The sequence below is a fragment of the Ictalurus furcatus genome, chromosome 20 (genome assembly GCF_023375685.1).
Source record: "Ictalurus furcatus strain D&B chromosome 20, Billie_1.0, whole genome shotgun sequence".
In the NCBI taxonomy this organism is placed as follows: Eukaryota; Metazoa; Chordata; class Actinopteri; order Siluriformes; family Ictaluridae; genus Ictalurus; species Ictalurus furcatus.
In genome coordinates this window covers 939,902-964,056 of record NC_071274.1, presented here as the reverse complement: position 1 = coordinate 964,056, position 24,155 = coordinate 939,902, and the positions used below count along the sequence as shown (strand labels likewise).

The 24,155-nt window shown below is 41.6% G+C and overlaps 1 protein-coding gene across 1 annotated transcript in view; it reads left to right on the top strand.

Annotated features, from left to right (window-relative positions):
• Positions 1 to 24,155, top strand: part of si:ch211-207d6.2 (sickle tail protein homolog) — a 49,123-nt gene that overhangs the window by 9,924 nt on the left and 15,044 nt on the right. Inside the window, exons 2-5 of the mRNA XM_053652298.1 lie at positions 3,549 to 3,799; positions 15,289 to 15,439; positions 17,195 to 17,393; positions 19,232 to 19,325. Of these exons, the coding sequence (XP_053508273.1) occupies positions 3,549 to 3,799; positions 15,289 to 15,439; positions 17,195 to 17,393; positions 19,232 to 19,325 (695 nt within the window). The remainder of the gene's footprint in view (positions 1 to 3,548; positions 3,800 to 15,288; positions 15,440 to 17,194; positions 17,394 to 19,231; positions 19,326 to 24,155) is intronic.

The following is a 24,155-nucleotide window of genomic DNA, read 5'->3' as shown; positions in this document are numbered from 1 at the left end:
AAAGATCAGTCGTATTATTAAACGTTTAAAATCATCCCTTTCTCCTCTACCTCATCATCGTTCAGGACGACCGAACGGTAGGACTCACCCAGATTCTCAAAGTTATTACATTATTATTACAGTATTCAATTATTATTATTATTATTATTATTATTATTATTATTATTATTATTATTAAAGTATTCAATTATTATTACTATTATTATTATTATTATTAAAGTATTCAATTATTATTATTATTATTATTATTATTATTATTAAAGTATTCAATTATTATTATTATTATTATTATTATTATTATTAAAGTATTAAATCGCTGCCTCAAGAATGAAAGTCATATCGTGTGTTAAAGTCAGAGGTTTACACTCCTGAGAAATGCTGCATAATAATACATGCTTTAAGTTTAATGTACAGCTTTTTAAACAACTTTCCGGCTCTGTCAATTACAGTAAACGGACGAGCTGTTGCTATGGAAACGATGAGGTATTAGACCGAAGGAGCGCAGTAGTAGAAAGCTGTGATTCGCAGCTTCACTACTGTCAGAGCCGCTGTTCTAGAAAATTCATCAACACCTGAGAACCAATCAGAATCCAGACTCGGTACAAATGAAAATAAACTCTGGTTACAAGTCTTGGATTTCAGAACGTCACTCTTATTACACACGTTCACATGAATCCGTCCGTACAGGATTACGAGGAGGTTGTTTTATGATGGGTTTTTTTTCAAAATTTGCGGTAGTTTTGAAAAATTGCACGCTTCTCCGAATATTGCGGCGTTTCCTTGATTTTGGGATCGTTTCTGCGGAATCCTGCCGGGACTCGACTCGACTCGACCTGGAGAACCTCGGGACTTGAACGCACAACCTTCTGGTTACTAACAGAGCCTTAAGCGGTGATTGATGTTTGTATTGAGGGATGATTTAGGCTCGTGTTTGGAGCGTTTGAACGCTGTTCTGAATTCTGCGAGCTCACTTTGGCTAGAAATATTTATTAGGAAATGGTGTCATCTTTAAACACATACAGATTCAGATCTTCTCGGAAACTAAGGGCTGACATCACATCCGTTTCCAAGCTGTAGGGTTTACTGCTTTGCGTCTTCCTCATGTCATGTGGCGTGCACTTCTGTGTTCTGATTTATTTCACGTGACATCTCGTTGTAACGTGATATAACGGCCGGGGATCTGTGAGACACGTTTCAGTTCCACCGCCATGATGGAAATGCCACCAGAGTCCTGAGGCTGGTTCAGCTACAAATGTAAAGCCACGCTGTAGTCCGTACGTGTTTATACAGGAGTGTGTGTGTGTGTGTGTGTGTGTGTGTGTGTGTGTGTACAGCACTGCTAATGGTACATATGCAGCAGCAGCCCATGACCAGAGATTCTGATGGAAGAGAACATTAATAATGACATAGCGTCGATCACTATCGAGTCGAGAGGCTATCATACTGGACTCATGCTAAAGGCTATGTAGTGAATATTTAGCATAACCCTGTCGTAGGCAGTTGAGTGTTGGATGCTAGTTTGTGGATTAGCCTCTTTATCGTAATGCTAGTTCATGAGTTAGCATGTTTACTTTAAGGCTAGTTTGTGGATTAGCCTGTTACTGAGATGCTGATGACCTCCATCAGTACTCAAAAATCTGGCAATGACTGGCAAGAAGAAAATCTCTCTCTCTCTCTCTCTCTCTTTCTCTCTCTCTCTCTCTCTCCCTCTCTTTCTCTCTCTCTCTCTCTCTCTCTCTCTATTTTAGCTGAGTTATGTGTATTTAATCGGATAATTGTCTTTGTTGTGGTTTAAGTTTAATTTGGAGGCATGTCGTGATATGAAATCTTACTCTTTTTTTCTATTAATAAGTATATAAGTCTCTTATGGAAATAAATAAGTGTCTTCTGTGTGAACTTTAAAGAGATATCAGTCCATTCCCGAGCGCTCGGGTTTGGTTGGAGGGATCTGCGTTTGGTGCCGAGATCCGAGAGCTCATTAAAAACATCCGCGTGTGTGTGTGTGTTTAGAGGAATTCGTCTCCTACACTTGACCTCACACACTGGAAAACGAGCTTGGAGGAGGACAATGCCTGGATTTTCTCCACCACGATTCTGGATTTTCCAGGGAAGGAAAATGGAGACCCTTTTTTTTTTTTTTTTTTTTTTTTTTTTTTTTTTTTTTTTTTTACAGCAAAACATTAACAGAGATCCAACACACACACACACACACACACATCTCCATCTCAGTTTACTTGCTGTTACCTTTGTTACAGGCGTGGCCCAAACGCTATTGTCTGAAAGAGCATGTCTTAAAAAATCATCATCAAATTCCAGCCTGTTCATTTCTTACTCCCTCATTACACATGGAAATGAGAGTTCATTAACAAGCAAGGCAGAGTGTGATCTCTTCTAATAACAAATAAATACTTTTTTTTTTTAAAAATGCTAATTATTACATAATGAAGTGGATCGTTTGGGTTCTGGAATCTGATTGGTTGAGACACTCACCTGTGATGCGTCACATTAACGGAATCCTGCATAAAACTGTTAATCACTTAATCCATTATTCTGTCCATATCATACCTCAATCTTTACCTGCTATGTTGCTTAGCAACCAAAACTTATAATTAACAAACAAACTACATTGTGTGATGTAAGAATTGTTCATAATAAATATTATTCATAATAAATAAATCTGTTTATTTATTCACTGGACTTCAAGCCCTAGCTCTCTCTCTCAGTCTGTCCCTCTGACTCACTCTCTCTCTCATTCTCTCTTCACGGTCTCCCTTTCTTTTACTCTCTCTCTCTCTCTCTCTCTCTCTCTCTCTCTCTCTCTCTGTTAGCCAGCACATTATTAAACACACTCACGTATGCACTGAGCACTAGCGCGTGAACAGCTGCTCCGTCGTCAGTCATCTACGACGTCTCAACAAGCCTTAATGATGCTGCCGTGCTCACAGAACCTTCCAGATGTTTGACCAGAACATATTTAACACCATATTTCACACCAGCTTACATAACAACAGATACTCAACGTCTGGTGGAAGAACAATGAGCGGCCTTCTGGTGCAGCGAGACTGCAATAAATCTGTCTGGCGTGAGATATGAGATATACGGCACCAGTCCGAACGTTTCTGATCCCCTTATAACCCCTTATTTAATCCCTTTATTATTAGTGGAGCGTCAACTGAATGGGACTGGGAATGGGTTTCTATAGCCGTTACCATAGAAACGATAACGTATTAGAACATGCATTAATATAAACCTGCGCTACTGTCAGAGCCGCCGTTATAGAAAACTAATCAACAGCTCCTGACCAATCACAGTCCAGAACTCTATATTAGCCTAATCAAAAACTGTTTTATCACACGAACGTCGCTAATGTCATCAAACGTTAAACAAAAGGTTTCCTGCGACCCTGAAGGATAAGCGGTATAGAAGATGGATGGATGATATAGATTATGCGTTGATATGATAAAACCTGTAGTATATATTTGTTTACAAAGTCCATTACAGAATGATTCCACTTTTCCAGCATGTGTGTTTTTCCATCTCCTCATCAGAGAAGGTGAAGAGCGAGCGGAGGCCATGCTCGGCAGAGGATGTGGACAATCTGGACAGGAAGTCGAGCAGAAGGGACGTGTGTGACCGATCGAACCCCTGGTCCCCTCGCACGCTTCCTCGTAAGCACACACTCGCCATGCAGACGCAGAACGCAGAGCGGCGGAGAGAGGCCTTTCTGGAGCTCCTGAAGCAGAAATACCCTCATCACGCGTCGGCCATCGCTGGACATCAGGAGAGACTCCGGGATCACGTAAGCTATTCACGAGCTCTGGAATCTGATCGGTTAAAAGCTGTTGATGAACGTTCTAGAGCAGCAGCTCTGACAGTAGTGCAGCTGCAAATCACAAGAGGAGTAAACGACTCAGGGACGTGCTGTTATAGGAAAATAATCAACTTCAGGGCAGTAACATTACCTCCGCTTCACCACACCACGCCGTCACTCTGTGTTTCCTATATATTCTGTATAATCTATGTTTTACAGTTCTGTGGCTATTCAGAAGTCACAGCTCATCTCATGGTTTAATGTAGAATTGGCTAGAGAGATCATTTCCTTGTAATTATACTATATTACGTTAAATTAAATGAGTTAATTCCTCTCTGGTGCAGCGTTCATCACAGTCTGGTGATTTTCCTGAGTTGTGATTAGCATCACTGTCATGGCCAACTCAGAAACAATCACTTTATTGCCCGGATAAATCTCTGAGGTATGCTTTGAAGCTTTTCTAAATAAGATCATTAATTAATTTGTTCTTGTGATGCTACTGTGCAGTGTAATGTCTCTTTACTAGCATTTCCCCCCCCCCCCCCCCCCCTCTTAATGGACTTAGTGGAGATGACATTTCTATAGCTGTTCATTTCCACTTGACATTTCCAGTGCATCGTTTCTGCTTGATGGACCCGGATGTGCCGGAAATGTTTCATCAAGGACCGTACTTTATTTTTAGATTCATTTTACTTGCTGGATGATTAAAAGTGTGTGTATGTGAGTGTTTTAAAATTACAATTTGCTTGTATTTTCTCATTTGTAAGTCGCTTCTGGATAAAAGCGTCTGCTAAATGAATAAATGTAAAAGTAAATGTACAATCAGGACAGAAAAAATTTTGTATAAGACGCTGCAGAACAGATTTGAACTGTAGACTTTACGTTGTAATGACGCGCTTTGGCCACAAGACGGCGCGCGTTTACAGCGTTACGACTTACTAACACTGAACCGACTCTTGCGAACAAAACCATTTACGTCAAAACGAACCGTTTTGTTTTTTACCTTATTCACCACAAAGATGATGAATAAATATATGTCTACAGTTTTAATCCTGCAGCAAAGAACAGGTTTACTGTTCATTGTGGTTACTTGCTAAATGACTTGCGAGCTGTTTTGTTGATTCGACTCATTCATAAGAGTTGATTAAAGAGAACCGTTCAAATGAATCGCTTATAATAACAACAACCACAACAAAACATGCGTATTACAGTACTTAATCAAGCGCTCTTTCAATACACATAAATGTATGTATGTATATAAGTATGCAATGTTATATTTCAGAAATGTACTTTATATTTTTTTAGGTTATTAGACAAAACGAACCGATTCGCCGCCTCGAATTCGGTTCCTTTAGTGAATCGGTTCAATTCGAGGAGTTATGAGCAGAAGGGCAGGTTTAACAGGTACAGCCGAACAGGGATTCCTTTAAACACCCACACCCACACACACTGCTTCACACCAGGGTTATGTCTACACGCGCATGTGTGTATGAGTGTGTATGTATGTGTGTATGTATGTGTGTGTGTAGCACAACAACACCAAAAATCCGAAAGTAGGGGACTCTAAGCGGAAAGTTGACTCTAGCGCGCGACTCGGTTTGCTCATGCCGCCCTCCGCGTGCCGACCCCCGGCGTGGACGCGTTTATCCGCGCAGTGAACTCTGGGAAAAATCGGATCTCACTCTATAAGGTAACTGTTGTGATTTTTTATTTTCATGCAACTCTGTTTTTTTTTTGTTGCTGTTGTTGTTGTTGTTGTTTTTTGTTATCTTTTACTTCTCATTACGGCTCGTGCACCGCGTGTTTAACTCCGCACGCGCGACTCTAATTAATTATCCTTTAATTGGGTTAAATGAGGATTAACCCGGAATCAGCGACTAAACCGACTAGTTTAGGACATGACTTAAACTGAACAACCTCAAGACACTTTAAGAAACAACTTCTTTAAAAAAAAATTTAAAAATGACGTAACATGATATCTCTACTCGTTTTTGCATTGTTGTTGTTGTTGGTGTTTAACATCTGGATAATTGTAATCAAGTTTCACAAGTATTTGCAAAATGTATAATAATAATAATAATAATAATTATTATTATTATTATTATTATTATTATTATAATGAAGTATTGTCAAAACGTACTATAAGAGTTTGCACTGGATTATTATTGTTTTTGGTTTATATGAATATGTCCAACAATGGGGGGGGGGGGACTGTTATTAATATCACACACTTATAGCACACCTAACCCTGGCACACTTTTCTGGAATAATCTCAGGTTTTGCAGTACTTTTACAACACTGGCTACGTGCATTGTTACTCAGAAGTTATTGGGGTTTTTTTCCCCTCATATTCCTTTAAAAAAAAAAAAGAATTAGTTTCACTCTTTACTCTCAACCCAAAAAATATTTGAACTTTCGATATGTTAATATAGCAGCTCCGCTCTGTTCTTAGCAAAACCTCAACAGAAGGAAAACACCGTGTCGCTTTGTAGCGTTTCTTTCATAACAAACGTGTGACTTTGCATAAATGTGTCACGAATTCAAGTAGAAACGAAATGTGTATGTAAACAAAGCGATAGATTTAAGCTGGGTCTGATTAGGATTATCATCTGTGCTGGTTGAATGCGTGTTTCGTTCCCCACTGATCTTATCTGCGTCCTTGTTTTTTCCTGTTTAATGCAGCGTCGATTAGAACCGATGCTCATGTTGATGTGCACTGACTGTGTGTGTTGTTGTGTTGTGTTGTGTATGGTGTTTATACTCATCCCTCACTAAATGATGGGCTTAGTGAAGCGCACACACTCGTTCGCACGCACGTCCTGTGGACAGATTCACTTCCACAAGCAACTCTGTTGGCAAAATTTCGTTAGTACGCCGTTGTTTTGTGTTTTAAAACGCATCATTTCGGACCCTTTGTGAAGGAACGTCACGTTCCACTTACACCGAAGCTTCATATTTTACCAACTCCGTCATTTTGAAACACAAGACGGTGATGGAGTACTATTTCCTGTTCTACTACAATGTTGAGTTAATGCTTAAAATAAACTGCGACAACCCGGATCGCGAATTTCAAAAGTCACGTTATGACTTTCTCTTTTCACACCAGCACGTGAAGCTGCTTTCTTCTGGCCGTGTGGACGAACTGCTACTATTATTCGATGTAGATATATCGATATAAGGTGTTTACATGCTCAGCTTCGTACTACGGTAGCTTAATCCTCAGATTAGATTAGCAAAGCAAGCTAACTGCACTAGCTGTGCACGCTCACTAGAGACACCACGAGCTCTGATACTTCCTTCCGAGGTTTATTTTTCTTCGTAAGGTCTCTACACGTGTTTAACGTGAGCTCGTGTTTACGTTGTTGCGTATCAAACAGTAAATGGGACCTCACTGCAGGTAGGAACTAAAGTTGTGGTTGGCGAACTGAAGAGTCGTCAGACCGCGCAGCAAAGGATCGTTCCGAGGAATCGTCCGAGACGTTCGATCGGATTTGTCGCTTTTGTACGTTTTTCCTGAGTCGTAAATTGGAAACTGACGGCGACACTTGGACAGGAGAACTAGTAAGGAGTTGAGGTCTGATCAGACGTCTTTCGTTTATCCGATCTTCGTGTTTGTGATGACGGCGAAGAGCCGTATTTCTGAAAGCATCCCGGTGAGAGTAACTACCCCGTCACACCCCCGCCGGTCGCTCAGACCCGCCGGTGCCAGTGTGTGTGTTCTCATTGGCTGAAATCCCCACGGCCTTGGCGCTGAGAGATATCGGAGCCGTGGGAGCGATGCCCTTGTTTTCCTTCCTCGAATATCCTCCGTAGCCAGAGAGCGTGTCTGAGGAGGCTTGATTTATTCTGGCCTTTGCGAGATTTTCAAAGACCTGGCACAAGACCAGCGCAGACGAACCGTAGCGTCTTCCAGCTGAGATTAGAGAGACGAGCCTTCAGAGCGCACTGCTTCACTACAGAGGACCAGAACCTTACCTGCTCTAAAACAGTGAGAAATCTGGAGATACGAGCCGTGTTTCCATTCCAAGGGAATTAAACTTGTGCGGAAAATTGGAACGTGGCATGAAACATTTGCGAATAAATCACCGTTTCCATCTCGTGTGTTCAAGAGAAGAAAATCGTCTAAACATATTCTCACTCGCCGCCATTTTTACTTTTCCGAGACAGTTATCCACTCGCGTGAGTTGTTGAGGCAAAGTCACATGACTCTTTTTTTTTTTTTTGATGCGCATCGAGGAATTTATGCGATAAATGAGTTTCCATCGTAGTTTATGCACGTTGATCGATCACAATGTGCGTATATGCTTGCTACCAAATTTGTTCGAAAATATTGGAGCGACAAACAATTGAGATTGCGTGTTGCATAAAAAAACTGAGAAGGTGAGTTCACTGAGAAACTGACATCGTCTACGAAATTCTTATTAAACGCTGAGTGGAAGCGGCTGATTGGATACAATTTTGTGCTGAAGCGTTAAAATTGTAAGGTTTTAAAGTTTGTGTTCTTTCGTTCTTTAGGGGGAAAAATCCAAATAAAAATGTTACAGTTTCACGGATTCAGTATAACGTTTTATCCAATCAGCTGCTTCCATTCATAAGTCGTTTAATTTCGCTGAGAATTTCTAGACAGGAGTCTCGTTGACCTTTTCAAGATGGAGGAACCCATAGATATCTATAGTGAAAAATGTCATCGCGGCAAGTTCCGCCATCTTGGATTTATGATCACATGATGTCAGTGTTTTCAAGATGCTATTTTTTGGTCCCCTTTATTTCTCCACTTTAGAGTGTGTCCGAAAACATGAGCGCTCTTTTAGTGTGGATGGAAACGCAAAAGTGGAAGATTTGTATTTTTTTGATGCACCCGGCGAGCCCTTTAGCATGCCGTGTGCACCGTCTAAACATTTTGACGATTAGCATTTCTTATTGCGATTAGTGGCAAATCCCTGAATTCCCACAAGAGACCGAATGAGGTGACATAAGGAAGCGTTCTCCTGCCTCCTCCTGTGATCTGATTTTGATTTGGAACTATTCCCCTAATTGAGACGTCTCTACACCGATCTCTACAGACTAAGTAGCGCGTAATGACAGTGTCTGAATGCTAACACATGCTATTACGGCTTGTGGCGCAAAACGAGTTCCTGATCTGGCCGCAGCCGGAACGCCTTCGAACCGACGTCACTCACATCCGCCGCCTTTCAGTGTCGATTTGAAATTCGAAAAATGCTGCGTTCTCCATCGGCTCCGTTTTTTTTTTTTTTTTCCCCACCTCGATTCCGGTTTAGTCTTTCAGAGCCTGTTGCTTAATGCTAGTTTTTAATGAAGGCACTGCAGGCTGAGTCATTACACACACACACACACACACACACACACACAGCGCAGTGAGCCACCTGTCATGCTCCATAAACCTCAGGACGAGTGGATGTGAAATTTGGCAGAGAGGACAATCAAGGCTTTTGTTCTCCTGCAGCGCGTTGTTACGCATGACTGCCCAGAAAACGTGTACCACACCGGCACCTGTGCTGAGATACCATCTACCACAGTACTCTGTGTGTGTGTGTGTGTGTGTGTGTGTGTGTGTGTGTGTGTGTGTTCCAATACACACCCTAAGGAATCACTATCATTACACGGAAGTGACTAATACTACTACTAATTATTATTATCATTATTATTATTATTATTATTATTATTATTATTATTATTAACAGACATTGCACAGAGTGTAACATCTGTGATGCGTCTTCAATATTTAAGCATAAGAACTTAAATGTTAAACACTAACCACTTGTCGTTTGTTTTTTTTTGTCACATAGGATTAGTAATTGTAAATGAAATAAGGAATAATGACGGTAGAAAAGCTGGAATGCAGCGAGGAGTTTGCTTGCGGCGACGGCGTGCGTGACGGCGTTCTCCTCCGTTACGTGACGTGTTTGTTAGCGTGTCCCAGTACTTTTGCGACACACTCAGAAGTGCCTAGTATAACTAGGCGGATTGGGACGCAGCGTATTAATAAGCATCACAGCTTGAGATTTCCCATGTGCAGAATTCCCAGCGCTGAAGTGTTTTGTTCAGATGACGTGTGTTGAGAAAGTCCTCGCGAGTCCACAGGAAGCAGTTGAGTAAAACGTTTGGCTGCGGAATGAAACTTCACCACAGATCGTTTTAATTACCGGCCTCTGGCACGAGAACCGAATGATTCCGATTCTGCAACAGTTTCTGCGTGTCTGAGCTCCGCTCCAAATACGCCGATATGTCGGAGTTACGCCCTTAATCTGGCCGTAGGCGTGGAGGCGCTGCTCTGTGAGAAGGGTTGTGTGTTTTTGAGAAGCGCAGGCTTTCTTGTCTTCAAACGTTTACTGATATTAACTCTGTATTTCACGATTATTAGATTCATTTCATTTCATTTAATTACACTTCGTGATGTTTTTCACAAGATCATATTTCAAGTGACCGCATTATTACGAAACATATTCTTTTGTCCTCCATGTTTTATTTAACATTTTCATGGAAGTGTTGTGGATTTACCTGGATTACATTTGACATCAGAACGTTGTTGATTGGATGATTCTTGTCTGTTTTGTAAATCCACCTCTAATATTTTGGAAATAAAATCAACAAAGGACCCAGAATTGAACTACATCCTCCATGTTGTCTTTTATACTTTTGTTTGTATGCTCTTTTGTCCAGAGCGACAAAACAGTCTGTGCTCTCTGGGTGGGAGGGGCATACTGTCTCTATCCTGTCAATCACAGCGCTTATATATGTCGAAGAGGGCAGATAGCAGGTGACGATATTGGAGCAAATAAGCTTGCAGTTGATTATTAAAATGTTATAAATCATCAAGATACCTGCGATATCTCAGAAACGTCTCAGTATTGAGCCACGGTTTATAATTTCAATAACGTGATCTTGCCATATCGCCCAGCGTTACAGTGGACTCAGAGTGGAACCTTGAGGAACACCACGTGACTGTATGATGTCATTTCGTCCTCTGTGATTTTAAACCATCATGGCACCTTGTTCGGAGAACGTTATGAATGAAATGAAGTTGTAATTTGTAGTCACACACCTCTGCCTCAGACGCGTACACACATACGCAGTCCGTCTGTAGCGCTCAGACAGGGTAAACCTGCTCTCTTGGTGAACTTCCTGCACGAGCCGTGTTCATTAGCGCCTTTATGTCCAGGGCTTTGTGTTGAAATGTTAATGACTGGAATCGTCTCTTTTCAGTGGGTGGAAAAACTTTTGGCACCGTAGCAGAATGTCAGTCAGCACGCTATTCTGGCCTGAGTTTGAAGTGTTTCATGTGGAGTTGGGTTTGGGCCAGGAAATGCGTAGATTATTGAGATTTCGGGCATGAATGTGGAGATTTAGGGTTGCCAGGTCTGCGTGAGGGGGTAAAAACTCAAGATGAAATAAAATAAATCCATTTCCAAAGAACTGTTTACAGAAATTCGGACTGCGGAAAATCCTAAAAACATGACCGTGACCATCATCGGTGAATATATAGGAATGTAAAGTTTTGGATGCTAAAATGGTATTATTGTCGTCGTCGTCGTCGTTGTTGTTGTCAAACAGGGTGCACACACTGGCTAAACCAGTTCACTGACACTTAATAAGCAGTTCATACACTAAAAGCAGTCTCTTTATTCATTTTTATTGACTATATTATGCATTTTAGTGACTGTTATTATAATATATATGTATTATAATATTAATATCTTGTTTTTCTGTTTCTATTAATAAACAATTTCACCTGTTCATCTGTTCTGAGATTATTATACAACAAATCTAAAATTATTTAGCCTATTATTTACTCTAGATATTTTACTTATTTCAAGCTTATTTTATTGGATTTTTTTTTATTTTGTGCTCGCGCTCTCTCTCTCTCTCTCTCTCTCTCTCTCTCTCGCTCTCTCTCATATATATAATTTATTTATTTACTTATTTTTTTTTTTTAGAAAGAAGCAAAACCAGATGATATGAAGCGAAGGGTGTAAAACTCCCCTATAATAATCTCAGTATAAAAAAAATGAGAGAATCTGCTAAGACTGAGTGACTGCATTTTAATCACATAATTGACCGTGTAATTACTGTTTACATTAACAAAAAATACTCTAGGCTAATTAATTAATTAATTCATATGATTAACCTGAATTCTAAACCTGTGGGCTAAAAAAAAAAAAAAATAACAGACGCAAGTCTCGGCTGCAAGTCCGAGTTCATGAAAAGCACCAACCTGGCAACCCGGCTCAGATGACTGTTGTGTATTGTGTTGCTGCTGTAATTGTCGTTTGAATTGCAGTGCTGGTTGTGTGCTGTTTGCGGGCGCCGGGAGGTTTAGTGGTCGGTGGTGTAGGCTGTGAGGTGTTAGAGGTTGGGGAACTGGTCTGAGTGAACAGGAGACTCGTTTTTAGTGTTTTACGCTCTGTACCAGTTCAGCGACTCATGTTTTGATTGTGGTCGTGAAGAATGTGCTGCTTTTCTCTCTCACATTCCTGCAGCTCATAACAGCGAGTATGAGCACTCGGGCTAACCCCCCCCACCCCCCCCTAAAAAAACCATTAAACCACGTTACTCTTTCATGTCTGGAACTTTCTGACACTGCTGAAAAAGCTTTTTAAATAACAACAACGATGTAGATTTGTGTGTGTGTGTGTGTGTGTGTGTGTGTGTGTGTGTACGTACGGTTCGGCTCTGTTCCTAAAACCAGGGTTGGACTCTTCATCTCTCTGAACATGAGATTTGTCTCCTTGTTGTTTTGTTTAAGTCGTTTATTAATAAGCTGTAGATGAATATTCGTCTACACAGACTGATCAGAGTGTTATATTTTTAAGTACGCATACCTCTAAACACACATATAAAATACAAGTACAAACAGGGAGACACAGGACACCGGATATGAAGAGATTTAGGTGTGAATTACGCATTACGCAGCTCTTAAGTCAGTCCTCTGAATCCGCAGGATTTTTCTTGCGCTAAAGAAATGCAAAATAATAATGTCTGAACAACGCGTTTAATTCGCTGTTTTGATTTGCTGAATTAGTTTGACGTGCTCTCCGGTAAAGAAAACCTGCCCATAGTTTGAAGGATAATCTGACCTAGCGCTTTTAAGTTCACTCCTAATTTTCATTCGTAAATAATTCACTCGCTGAGACGTCTCGGATTAAGATGCGTCTCGTCTGATGTCCTCCGTGTGGGGGTGTAAAGAGACCTAAAGTTGACTCTATTGATATTGATGTCTTTAATATTGGCCTCGAATAGAGCTTTTGAGTATATCTACAGCAAAAAGATAGGTTTCGTTGTGACGTTTTGTGGTTACGTGAGATCCGTCAGACCGTGGAGCTGGACATGAAGTTCAAGGTCAGAAGAATGCGTAACTGAGACACGCCTCTGTTTTACTTCAACTCTGCCCCAGACTCGCATGTAACTCGTGCGTAGCTTAAGACTGTAATTACGCCTGAATAGTGCGGTGTGTAATTTTGATATTAAAGTGAATACCTGGTTGTACAAACACTCTGATTCCCTTCCAAGCTTTAAACAAAAACCTCAACACGCACATCATATCACAGTAACTTAATTACACAATAACTTTAGATTTATAAAACATGAGTGATTTTTTTTATCTTCGTCTCTTTAAAAAAAAAAAAAAGTTTTCGCAACAAATAAAACGTTGTGGTGAGAAACCCGTAACCGGTTTCGTGAGTAATGAGACAGGAAGTGGCTGTGATACCAGACTTAAGTTTGCACCACTTCTATCTAAACTAGGTGAGAGATTAGAAATCTTTTTTTTTTTTTTGAATTGTTTATTAACCTGAGCTACTTCTAAATCTGTTTTGGCCCGGCTCCGTAAACCGGATCCGAGCCGGATCTGGAGCAGGTGCAGCTCTATGTTAGGCTGTAATCCAGTACGGTGTACATTTAGTTGTTTTAGTTGGATTACATGCCGCTCATTTGTCTGGCAGTTTTATCCAAAGAAACTGAGACAGGATCAAACGGAGCTGTTGAAGCAGAACGATCTTGCTCCAGGACTGAACTGTAGTAGTTTAGCGGTGCTGAGATTTGAACTCACAACCTTCTGATCAGAAACCCAGCGCTGTAACCACGGAGTCGCCACGTCCAGGTGAAGGATTTACTTCAGCTTTCAGTAAACCTCTAAATTCTGTTTTGTCACAGATTTGGAGAGTCATGGAGTGTGTGTGTGTGTGTGTGTGTGTGTGTGTGTGTGTGTGTGTGTGTTTATCGCAGATCTGCCACTGCCCGTAAATCACATTTTTATTGTTCAGCTGATGAAAAAGCTGAGCTGTAATTGTGTTGACAGTTTGTATTTCATGCAATAAAGGGGGAGATTCCCTCCGGCAGCCTGGGGTGGGAGTGTGTGTGTGTGTGTGGGTGTGTGTGTGTGTGTGTGTTTGGCAGTAAACCTTTTAAAACCCTTTCTACATCTTCATACGTTGACATTTTACAGATGTACAATATTATTACGATTAAAATGTGTCGTTTTCCCTCAGAAGCGTATGTTGCAGTGTGTTCGTCTCATTCACAGACTCTTCTTACAGTAAGAGTAATAATAATAGTAATAATGATGATGATGATGATCCCAGGAGTTTTGTGCAATAGTAATTTTGGTTATTTGCGTACAGAGTCGTTATGACGAGCCTCCAGAAGAATGTTGTCCCGTCACATGTCCCACTCTTTCCCGCACACAGAGGTGGAAAATGTGGTCCTTCTCTGAGCTTCTGGCTCCGTGAACTGGACTTTAAACATGTAATGATTTATGATGGAGTCCCCACATGATCGCTGTGGCTTCACACACACACACACACACACACACACACACACTTTGCATTTTTCCTCGAGTGTGGAAGATGAGGAGGAGATGAACATGTCCTGTGCTGTTTCTGTCTTTCCTCATGTCTCTGTTCTCCTCGTCTCCTTTACAGCCACAGAAAAGCGTTTAACACCGTTCTCAAACTTCCCGTCATGTCCCCAACTCCACCACCTCCCAGGATCCAGACTTTAAAGGCTGTAAACACACAATTCAAATGCGCTAGTGTTTGTGAAAAGATTTCGAATTCTCTCATGATGGGTTAGCGTCTCTAGTGTTGAAGTAGCTCTAAAAACATTTAAAAAAAAAAAAGCATTATAAGAATTTAAAACAGCGTGTGTCTCGCTTGACTCCTGACACTGGAGACTCCTTCCATCAATGTTTACTCCTGACACTGGAGACTCCTTCCATCAATGTTTAAATAAACGCCTCCTTGCTTCAAGAAAACTTCTCCGTATCAGTGATTTGTTTTGATGTTTATTATTAGCGGAGCATCCGCTGTGCACGTCCCTGTGAACGAGCTGTTACTATGGAAACGATAAGGTATTAGACCGAGTGCGTTAACGATCTGAACCTGCGTTGTGAATTCCCGGTACGCCCGGGGACGAGTGACGATGGTCTTGACGTTTTGTGTGTGTGTGTTTCTCTGTTCCAGATCAGGACTCACGGTGTTTTAGGGGAGCAGGAGTGTGTGAGAGAGGTCATGTCTGAAGGAGAAGCGCTCCCGACCTTCACGCGGGGAAGCCGCACTCGCGCCAGCCTTCCCGTCGTCAAATCCAGCAACTACACCAAGGAGCGCTCGCTGGGTATCACCGCTTACTCTCTCCCTCTCTTTCATTCACACCTTCTTCAGTTCAGCACCGCGAGAAATGTTCCGTCGTTCGGAAGCCGGGATCGCTTCACAGACGGCGAAGCGGCGAAATTTTTCTTCGTTTCTTTGTGTTCATGTAACCGATGAGACTCGAAGATTTATGCATTTCATGAGTTTCAATTTTTCATTCCCGTCGCATATTTTTCTTTTCTCCCCGCTAAGTACGAACACTTTTAAAGCATCCTCTAGAAATGTTTGTATATTGATATTGTTTAGTTTTTTGTTGGGTATTTTTTTTTTCCACATTGAAAATGTGCCACTGCTTGTTGAAACAGTTATTTTGGAAGTTTGGTGCGATTCCTCAGTTCGGAGTCGTATCCCGTTACGTCTCTCTTTAAACACAACACCGAGGCGAGGAGAAGCCCGAGGGTTGGGCTGAGCGTGCACCAACAAATAAGCTGGTGTTTAACCAATGTTTCGGATTGTGTGTGTGTGTGTGTGTGTGTGTGTGTGTGAGAGAGAGAGAGAGAGAGAGAGCAGGGTGTTGTTGCAGTGGTGTTCAGCTGAATCAGAGCCATGGCACTGCTGGGATTTATTTTACTTTCAAATAGCAGGGGTTTAAGATTCCCATAACACACACACACACACGCACACACAGAGTCCAGTGTATACTCTTCACACTTCAGTAAATAAAATGTGGCTTTAAATTGATAATTAGAGGCTGGATTTAGCTTTCACTGAAAGTCAGACTGGAATAAGAACACTAATATTAGCCACCTGTGTTTGGTCTGGATATTTACTCACTCAGTGCCACTGAAATTCTCTACAAATCTCTAAAGTCAGTCCAGTTCCTTATTGTAACTTTAAAAAAGTTAAAGTTAGCTAGCTACTCAGAAAATCTACTAATCTACCCGACCCCGCAGAAATCATTACAAGTCAGATTTTCAGTTGAATTTGGGGAAACCACTTGAAGCATTCGTCGTGTCGAACCATTCCGACTGCTTTTGTTTGATTTGTTCGTCGTAAATGGCTGAAAGTCTGTACATTTTGATGATAAAGCTGATTTGCAATGTGGCTCATTTGGATTGCAGCTGTACATTTACAGTCATTTCTTTACACCGCACATGGATTTACAGAGGAAAAAGAAACGGTCCACGCGGACATGCTGCTCTCACACCCTAGAAACCTTTATTTATTTATTTATTTATTTATTTATTTATTTATAAATAAATACTTCTTGCTCAGAATTCGAGATCAGTCATGTTGTGTAGATGACGTGGAGTTTATTGTTTGAGAAGGTTAACACAAAGGTGCCAGTATTTCGTTTCGTCGTAGCAGTTAAGATTTTTGACCTGTTGCTATGGCGATATGGGAGACACCTGATAGATGCGTGTTTTAGTTTTTGCGTGTTTTTTCAGGAAGCGCATCGTCAGGCTGAAGCCGTCAGCACGGAGCCGTACCTTCTACTGTTTTTTCTCTCTTAATGCGCTCGGTTACTGTTCCAATACTTTTGCTTACCTGAAAATCCGGTGGTCTGCCACAAAAAGTGCTGCGTTCTGCGTTGTTTTACGCGTCTGGATGTAAATCTCGGGCATTGAACTCTGAAATCCTGATCCATCATCTCATATTCATCTTTTCATCTCGGTGTATAGCGAATACCACAGATCTGCCCTTGCTGTTCCGATACTTTTTCCGAGGGGACGGTGTACAGGTACGTTAGACAGCTGTGGTTTCTCTGGGTGTGCTCCAGGTGTTCTGTTCCTGCAATACGGTGAGGAGACGAAGCAGGTCCTCATGCCTAACGAGGTGTCGAGTGCTGATACAGTTCACGCTCTGTTCGTCAGCGCTTTCCCTCAGCAGCTCACGCTCGCCATGCTCGAGTCGCCCAACATGGCCATCTACATGAAGGACCACGTGAGGAACATCTACTACGAGCTCACCGACGTCAGGTGGGTTTTTACACCTAGCCTATTAACGTCTATGCGTAATATTGTTATATCAGCACATGAGTACTGCTAATTTCCTCACACACACACACACACACACACACACACACACACACACACAGACCGTCAGGAGGAAATCCTGAGCACAGGGAGGAGATTTTGGAGCTCAAGCTGCATTTTTTTGTCTTATTAACTTGGAGAGAGTAGAGAGAGGGCTGGTGAGAGATGGAGTGTTTACAGCTGCTATAACGTAAGCGAGAACAGGAACTCACTCGTTTTACAGACGTTCCACAACATCGAAGGTAACTAATAAAAGCTATACAGTAGGTATAAGAGGAATAAAAGACTCTGGGGACATGCAGTTATAGGGAAATCATCAACTTCCGAGCTCTGCTTCATCACACCACCCTGTCGTTGATTGTTTTCTCATAACAGCGAGACGTGAAGTGTTGTATTGCTCGTTATCAGTACGAGCTGGAACCAGAGTCATCTATATTATATTTCCTGCATCGTGTAGAATTGTATAGAATATACTGATGTATTCTACAGCTGCAGGTTATTTAGCGTAAACCTACAATGTTGGCATTTTGTCGCCATGTTTATACGTTCGTGTCTGTTACAATAACAGCGACGTGTTTTGACAGACGGCTCGGGCGTGTGTGTTGACACACGTTTGCTCCCATAACTTTCAAACGTTACAAACAGCCACACCCAGTTCTCCGTACAATCACACACACACACACGCGCACGCTGGATCTTTCTCTCTTTCCTGTCGGACTGGTGTGTGAGCCGCAGGGGACGATGCAGAGGAGGGTGTGGACCACTGTCTGCGTGCAGCCTCACACACACACATACACACACTACTTTTTATCCATTTATAGTTGCATTTAATGTGGAACGTTCCTGTTATCACTCTATAAACAGTCGCTCCCTCACCAGCTGCTCTGATTTCTCTCAAAGATAGAACCACTGGAAAACGGCACCCGTGTTGAATTTAGAATCACGTGTAGCTGAGACACGACGGAACTGCGATACGGAGAACCGTGATAACCATAACAGCGTTTGTTTTTGTCCCCCCCCCACGTACTAACGCTGAAGAGACTGCCACGATAATACTCGCGTGTCATTTTAAAATCTTAAAGTCTGCTTACAGCGCTCGAAAGCTTGTTGAATGTCGAAACAAGGGGCGGGGCTTAGCAAAGGATCACTTGAGCTTTTAGTATGAATACGATCTATAAGCTAGTGAGCCCGAAAACAACGACAAAATCTACGGTCTCTTTCTCCACCGGTACGGATCGACGGTTTTGATGACATCATAACGCACTTCAGCTTCTCGTCGGATTTTTTGTCAAATCAAATGCCCTGTAGAATCTGAAGTGCCCCACCCACAACAGTTTCCTGGCTGTGAGGTAAGCTGAACACTATTGGTTCTTTTAAAAGGGGGGTGGGGCCACTCGATATGCCCCGCCCTGACTTCCTGTTTCAGTGAAAATGAGGTCAACACACTGAATAATGCTACACGTTTCGAGGCACTTCACGTGGACTTTAAAGCTTGACGCTGTGTATCCCGGACTGTTCATAACGAAGACGATTCATCCATTGGTTTACCTTTTATTTAAATGTTTTTATGACGATGTATCCTGTGGGTGTGGCCTGCTGCGATCATGCTTGAGATCAGATGACGTTTTATAAGGTCATACACTGTTATTACTAAAGTTAATTCATGTGTGTCAAAATACTCGATTGAATCAGTGAGTTTGTTGTTGATTCATTCAGTGTTGAAAGTGATTCTGATTCCGAATCGCAGCCACTGACCTCTTTCTGCGTTTTTGTGTTTGCAGGAACGTCACGCCACACTCTTACCTGAAGGTTTATCACAAAGACCCCAATCAGGCCTTCAATCACAACTCGAGAAACAACAACGGAGACGCCAGAGTGAGTGAAACGTTCACCAAAACGATGACACGTTCCTACTGATATGTTTATATCAGCATATATCTTGTTATATCTCTACACCAGGTGCGCAACAGCACCGCAATGATCATAGCATGTTTTTTTTTTTTTTTGTAATGATGTCATCAAGCTGCCTTTTTAAACAGAAAAAGGAAATTAGTGTCAGTCTTGATCTTGTATTTTGCTGCACTGTTCCTTTCCTTTAAGAGCAGTAAATGTGACACACGGCTTCAGGAGGCCAGACAGTGGCATTAGCATTCCTGTTAGCATGTGGAGCGGATTAAGGGGCATAATTGGAACCAGACCTGCTGTTATTTGTGGTCTAATGAAAGCCGTGTGTAAAGACTTTACAGGAACGTTTTATCGTCTCGTATCATCGTATCGCTCCGCACGACTGCACATAAAGTCATGACTTTTTTTTGTGCTTTTGTAATCTCATCAGTTATAAAAAAAATAAATAATAATAATTAGCATAGATAGGTTAACTGTTCTGGTTTTTTTTTAAACTTAAACAGAAGCACGTTAACGTCGTCGCACAAAGTAGCAGGAATTATGGTGTTATCAGCTTTGTGATTTGCAAGGATGACGCTCACGATAGTTCCGTCCAATCTTAGCCCCGCCCATTTTACGTTAAAGGAAGCAGAGAAATTCTGGTAAATACCGGAAAATCAGTAGATCAGCCGACAAGAAACCTCTGGAAACCATTCTCCACCCACGCCACCCTTCTTATGTTAAAATGACATGTTTACCCTTTTAAGAAAGGTACAACGGTTTTAGCTTCTGTTTCAGTGAGGGGCGGGGCTAATTTGCTCATTTTAGGGCTGAAAAAAATGTTAACAGAAAAGTAAAGAAATCAGCGATGTCCCCGACACAGCGGTTCTGAGATTGAGTCTACAGCTCGTCCAACGGAGCAACGAGTCATACTTTTATCCATTTATAGCTACATTGAACATCATGAAACAAGTTCCTGTTCTCACAGACGTTACAGTAGCAGCTATAAACAGTCGCTCCCTCGCCAGCCCGCTCTTTATTCTCTTTACTGAAGTCTGAAAATGTCGGCTTGTCGTGTTACCGTAAAGAAGCGTACACTCCTCTGTCCTGAAGGTGTGGAGACGTTCCAGCTTTACCTCTGACTGTTACAAAGCTCTGACACTGGAGACTCCTTCCTTCTGTAAATGTTAAATAAACATCTCCTTACAAGAAGAAAACTTCACCACAGCACAAGCCCCTGTGAATGAGCTGTTACTATAGAAACGATTCGAACCTACAGCATTCAGCGTTCAGGAGCATTGTGGGATAATATATATTACATGGCGAAGTCGTGATGTAATGAAATGAAAGCGGTTTTTGGTCCTGGACTCAGGCTGCTGTTTTTCTCATGTCTGATACTCGGGCAGTTAAAAGACGCCAGCGATATCGCTTGTGGACGCAGCGTTACCACAAATTGTAGTTAATAACAGTGAGCGTGTGTCTGGCTCTCGTCTGAAACCATCACACACAAACACAGAGGAATGACACAACACCAGATGCTGATTCGCCAAAAAAACAGACTGCGTAATGACCCGTTTTAAACGATTAACTAAAAGGGCAAAGAGAAATTTTCCAACATGTCTCTGAAAATGTTTTTATATTACAGGGATGATGTGCCAGATCAGACTTTTTTTTTTTTTTCTTTTCCCCCTTCGGTTATTCCCAATCCTTAGCTGGAATTCGTGGAAGAGTGTGCTTTGTGAGTTAGATCACGCACTTTGACCTTTTGACTAATGAGCGCACGCACAGTGTGATGTTATCAAACCTAGCATTACAGCAGTACTTCACCAGGAACAGCAGACGGTACTCTGAACCAACCATCTGAGTGTTTTACAGATTCTAAAGCTTTATTTAAAACCCCAACTCGTGATGTACGGCATAAACGTCGCGTTAGCTTGACAGTAATGTTCCTGATTGTTAGCATATTTCCAGCTGCTGTATTTAAACCAGAGGTTCCTGCAGAAAGTGCGGGGGGGGGATCATTTATTAAACGTCTCATCACTTAAAGGTTTCGTCGTGTGGAAATTAACATCGCTTTCAAATATAGAAAAGACGAGTAATATTTAGCTGCTTTCACGTTCTGTTTCCTTAAGAACAGATCTTTCGAGCAAGCAAAGAAAATAAGTGAACATTATTTTAGCTAGCAAGCAGCTACATCCTTGACTGGAATAAAAACATGACCGCCGTTAAGCTGTCAAACATATCAAAGCATTTTCGTTACATATTTATCATCCTGTATTAAGAAAACACTGAGAAGTTATGCTAAGAAGGGATGTTTTGCTAGCTAGCAAGGAAAATAATGTAATGACTATGTAATAGTAATGACTAGTAATGACTAGTAATGTTAACTAACCTAAAAATTCATATAATTCGACCCGGATACATTTATAATGAGTTAGTGTGCTGGTTAAGGTCATTAATATGGATTAGTTTTGTGATTATATTAACTACGCCACTCTTGGAATGTGCTACATCTGAAAATGTGCTTAGTCATGCTAGCAGCATTGTGATTAGCATTGGGCAGACGAAAGCTCCTCAGCTTTCTCAAGACTTAAAATAAAACAGACTGTGTTTAGGAAAGTATATAGGACTGAAGTCTTCCTTAAGGAGAACATCAGCTTCGACAAAATACCAATGAGTCGTTTAGGGAGTCGTCTTGAGCCGAGTTAAATGATCTGACTCGCTGAAAAGAGGCGAAATTCTTGTCACTATTAAACGTGTTACAGAAGAATAAATGGCGTGTTGTCATCACTTATCGTCATTGTGTCGTTCCTGCCACGCCCATCACCACCGCCAAACAAGACCGCATTACATTTTCAAAGCGAACGGACGAACGTGTACGTGCTTCGACACGCTTGTTCACGTCACACACCTGTTCGTGAGGCTCATTAAACGGCTCATTGTCTGGTTCTAGCGTTTCATGGGCGTCTTTCAGCAGTTCAGCTGTGGATTAAATCTCTTTAGGGGGATGAACGAGGCGTTTAAGGCACAAAGTCGGCTTCAGTCAGGGTCCTGTGTCCGAGATAAACCCAAACACTGAATCGGGAGTTTTTCCACGAGCTTTGCCGCTTCTCCCGCACGCTGATGTGTTAACGATCGCACTGTTTTACAAGCGTGTTTTATGTGTTTCTCGCTCACATGAGAAACTTGAATCGTTACCCGAGTGGTTTATGTGCAGCAGAGTTTAAGCACCTGTTGCAACACGCCTTCCCCCGAGGATTATGGGTGATTCTTCTGCGTTAGAAGCGCTGCACTGACTCGCCCCTTCCTTTGTTTTATATGTATTATAGTAGATCTTATCAAAGAAAGAAATGCTGTTTGTGACATCCAGTGGGTGGAGTCTGTAGGAAGCTCATTTGCATACAGCTAACCAGCAACAACAAATGTAGAATCTTTAAAACAAAAAAGTCTGTTAATGCCGCAGTAAGGACTTTTTACAAATGGATTTCCTTTGTCGTACATTTTTATACCAATAAATACAGATTTTCTAATTCTAACTCATTTTTAGTTTTCTGTAAAATCAATGTGGGGACTGTTGTTGTTGTTGTTGTTGTTGTTTGATAATAATAATAATAACTACAATAATGAATTTTATACATTAAAATGCAGCTGTAATTGTATTAAGGAGAAAAGCAACTTAAATGAACATCGTAAGGAAATAGAGAAAATAAAAATGTAAAAAAAATTCTAAAAATAAATCATTCTGAAACTAATAATAAAGTAAGTGAAAAATAAATAAGTGCTCAAGATGAAATAGTAATAATAAATTAGGATAAAACAGAGTTATAGTTCGGGGGGAAAAAAACTAACATTTAATTACTGTTTTAAAAATATTTATAAAATGTTAATGATAGAAATATAAATAAAAGTAGAGAAAGTAAAATAGATTTAATTGTAAAGAAGAGGTTTATAATGCTCCAGATGTCTTTTCAGCACTAGGAGGTTTTTATTTGCAGGTTTGTGCTGCGTGACGTCTGACAGCTCGGTTATCGCAGCGAGAGAGATTACGCAGAGGATTCCCCGCGGTCTGAAGTGCAGCGTTTGTGCTGCGTCACTCCCCGCTGTAACGTTCCCCGCGTGTTCTGTGACACGGCTGACGGCTGTGAGGTGGTCTCAGGTCGTCGTGCATGATCAGACACATTCCGGTTGCTCTGATGTTGGAGGTGATGAGAGACAGGCCGGGTTTATGCCGAGCTCTGATTGTCCTGCAGGCGCTCTGCGTTTCGCTCTGCGTTTCGCTCTGCGTTCCGCTCGGCTCCGGCAGGTCGGGGCAGAGCCGCCGCTGTTGTGTTTCCGTCTCTGTTTTCAGCCGAAATCACGACGACACAAGAGCCGGGTTCTGTTCGGTTTCTAAAGCTGGTTATTCATGTGAATAGGGAGTCGTTCAGACAGGAAACGGTTTCGTTTTTTTTCATCTTCGTTAGAGCAAAACGCCTGCGACGAGGACCGCCGCTTTTTCAGACTAAAGGCTTCTTTAATTCCACCAAAACTCGGCTCGTCGATGCTCGTCGTTTCCCACAGACACGTTAATCCTCCGGTATGGAGGTGTGTAACGCCGGCTGCACACGCTCGTGTACATCTCGCTAAACTAACGCGCAACACGCGATCAGTCCCGTAACGCCACAACGCGGCCGCTCTCCGAAGGTGTGAAGGAAACGAGCACGAAGTACGTTTAAATGCTTATGTACTGCTATCTAAGTTTTATTTACAGCACAGGTAAAGCTGCGAGGATATTTTCATTCTGAAACATCAGCGTGTAAAATTTCAGTGAACAGATGTTTA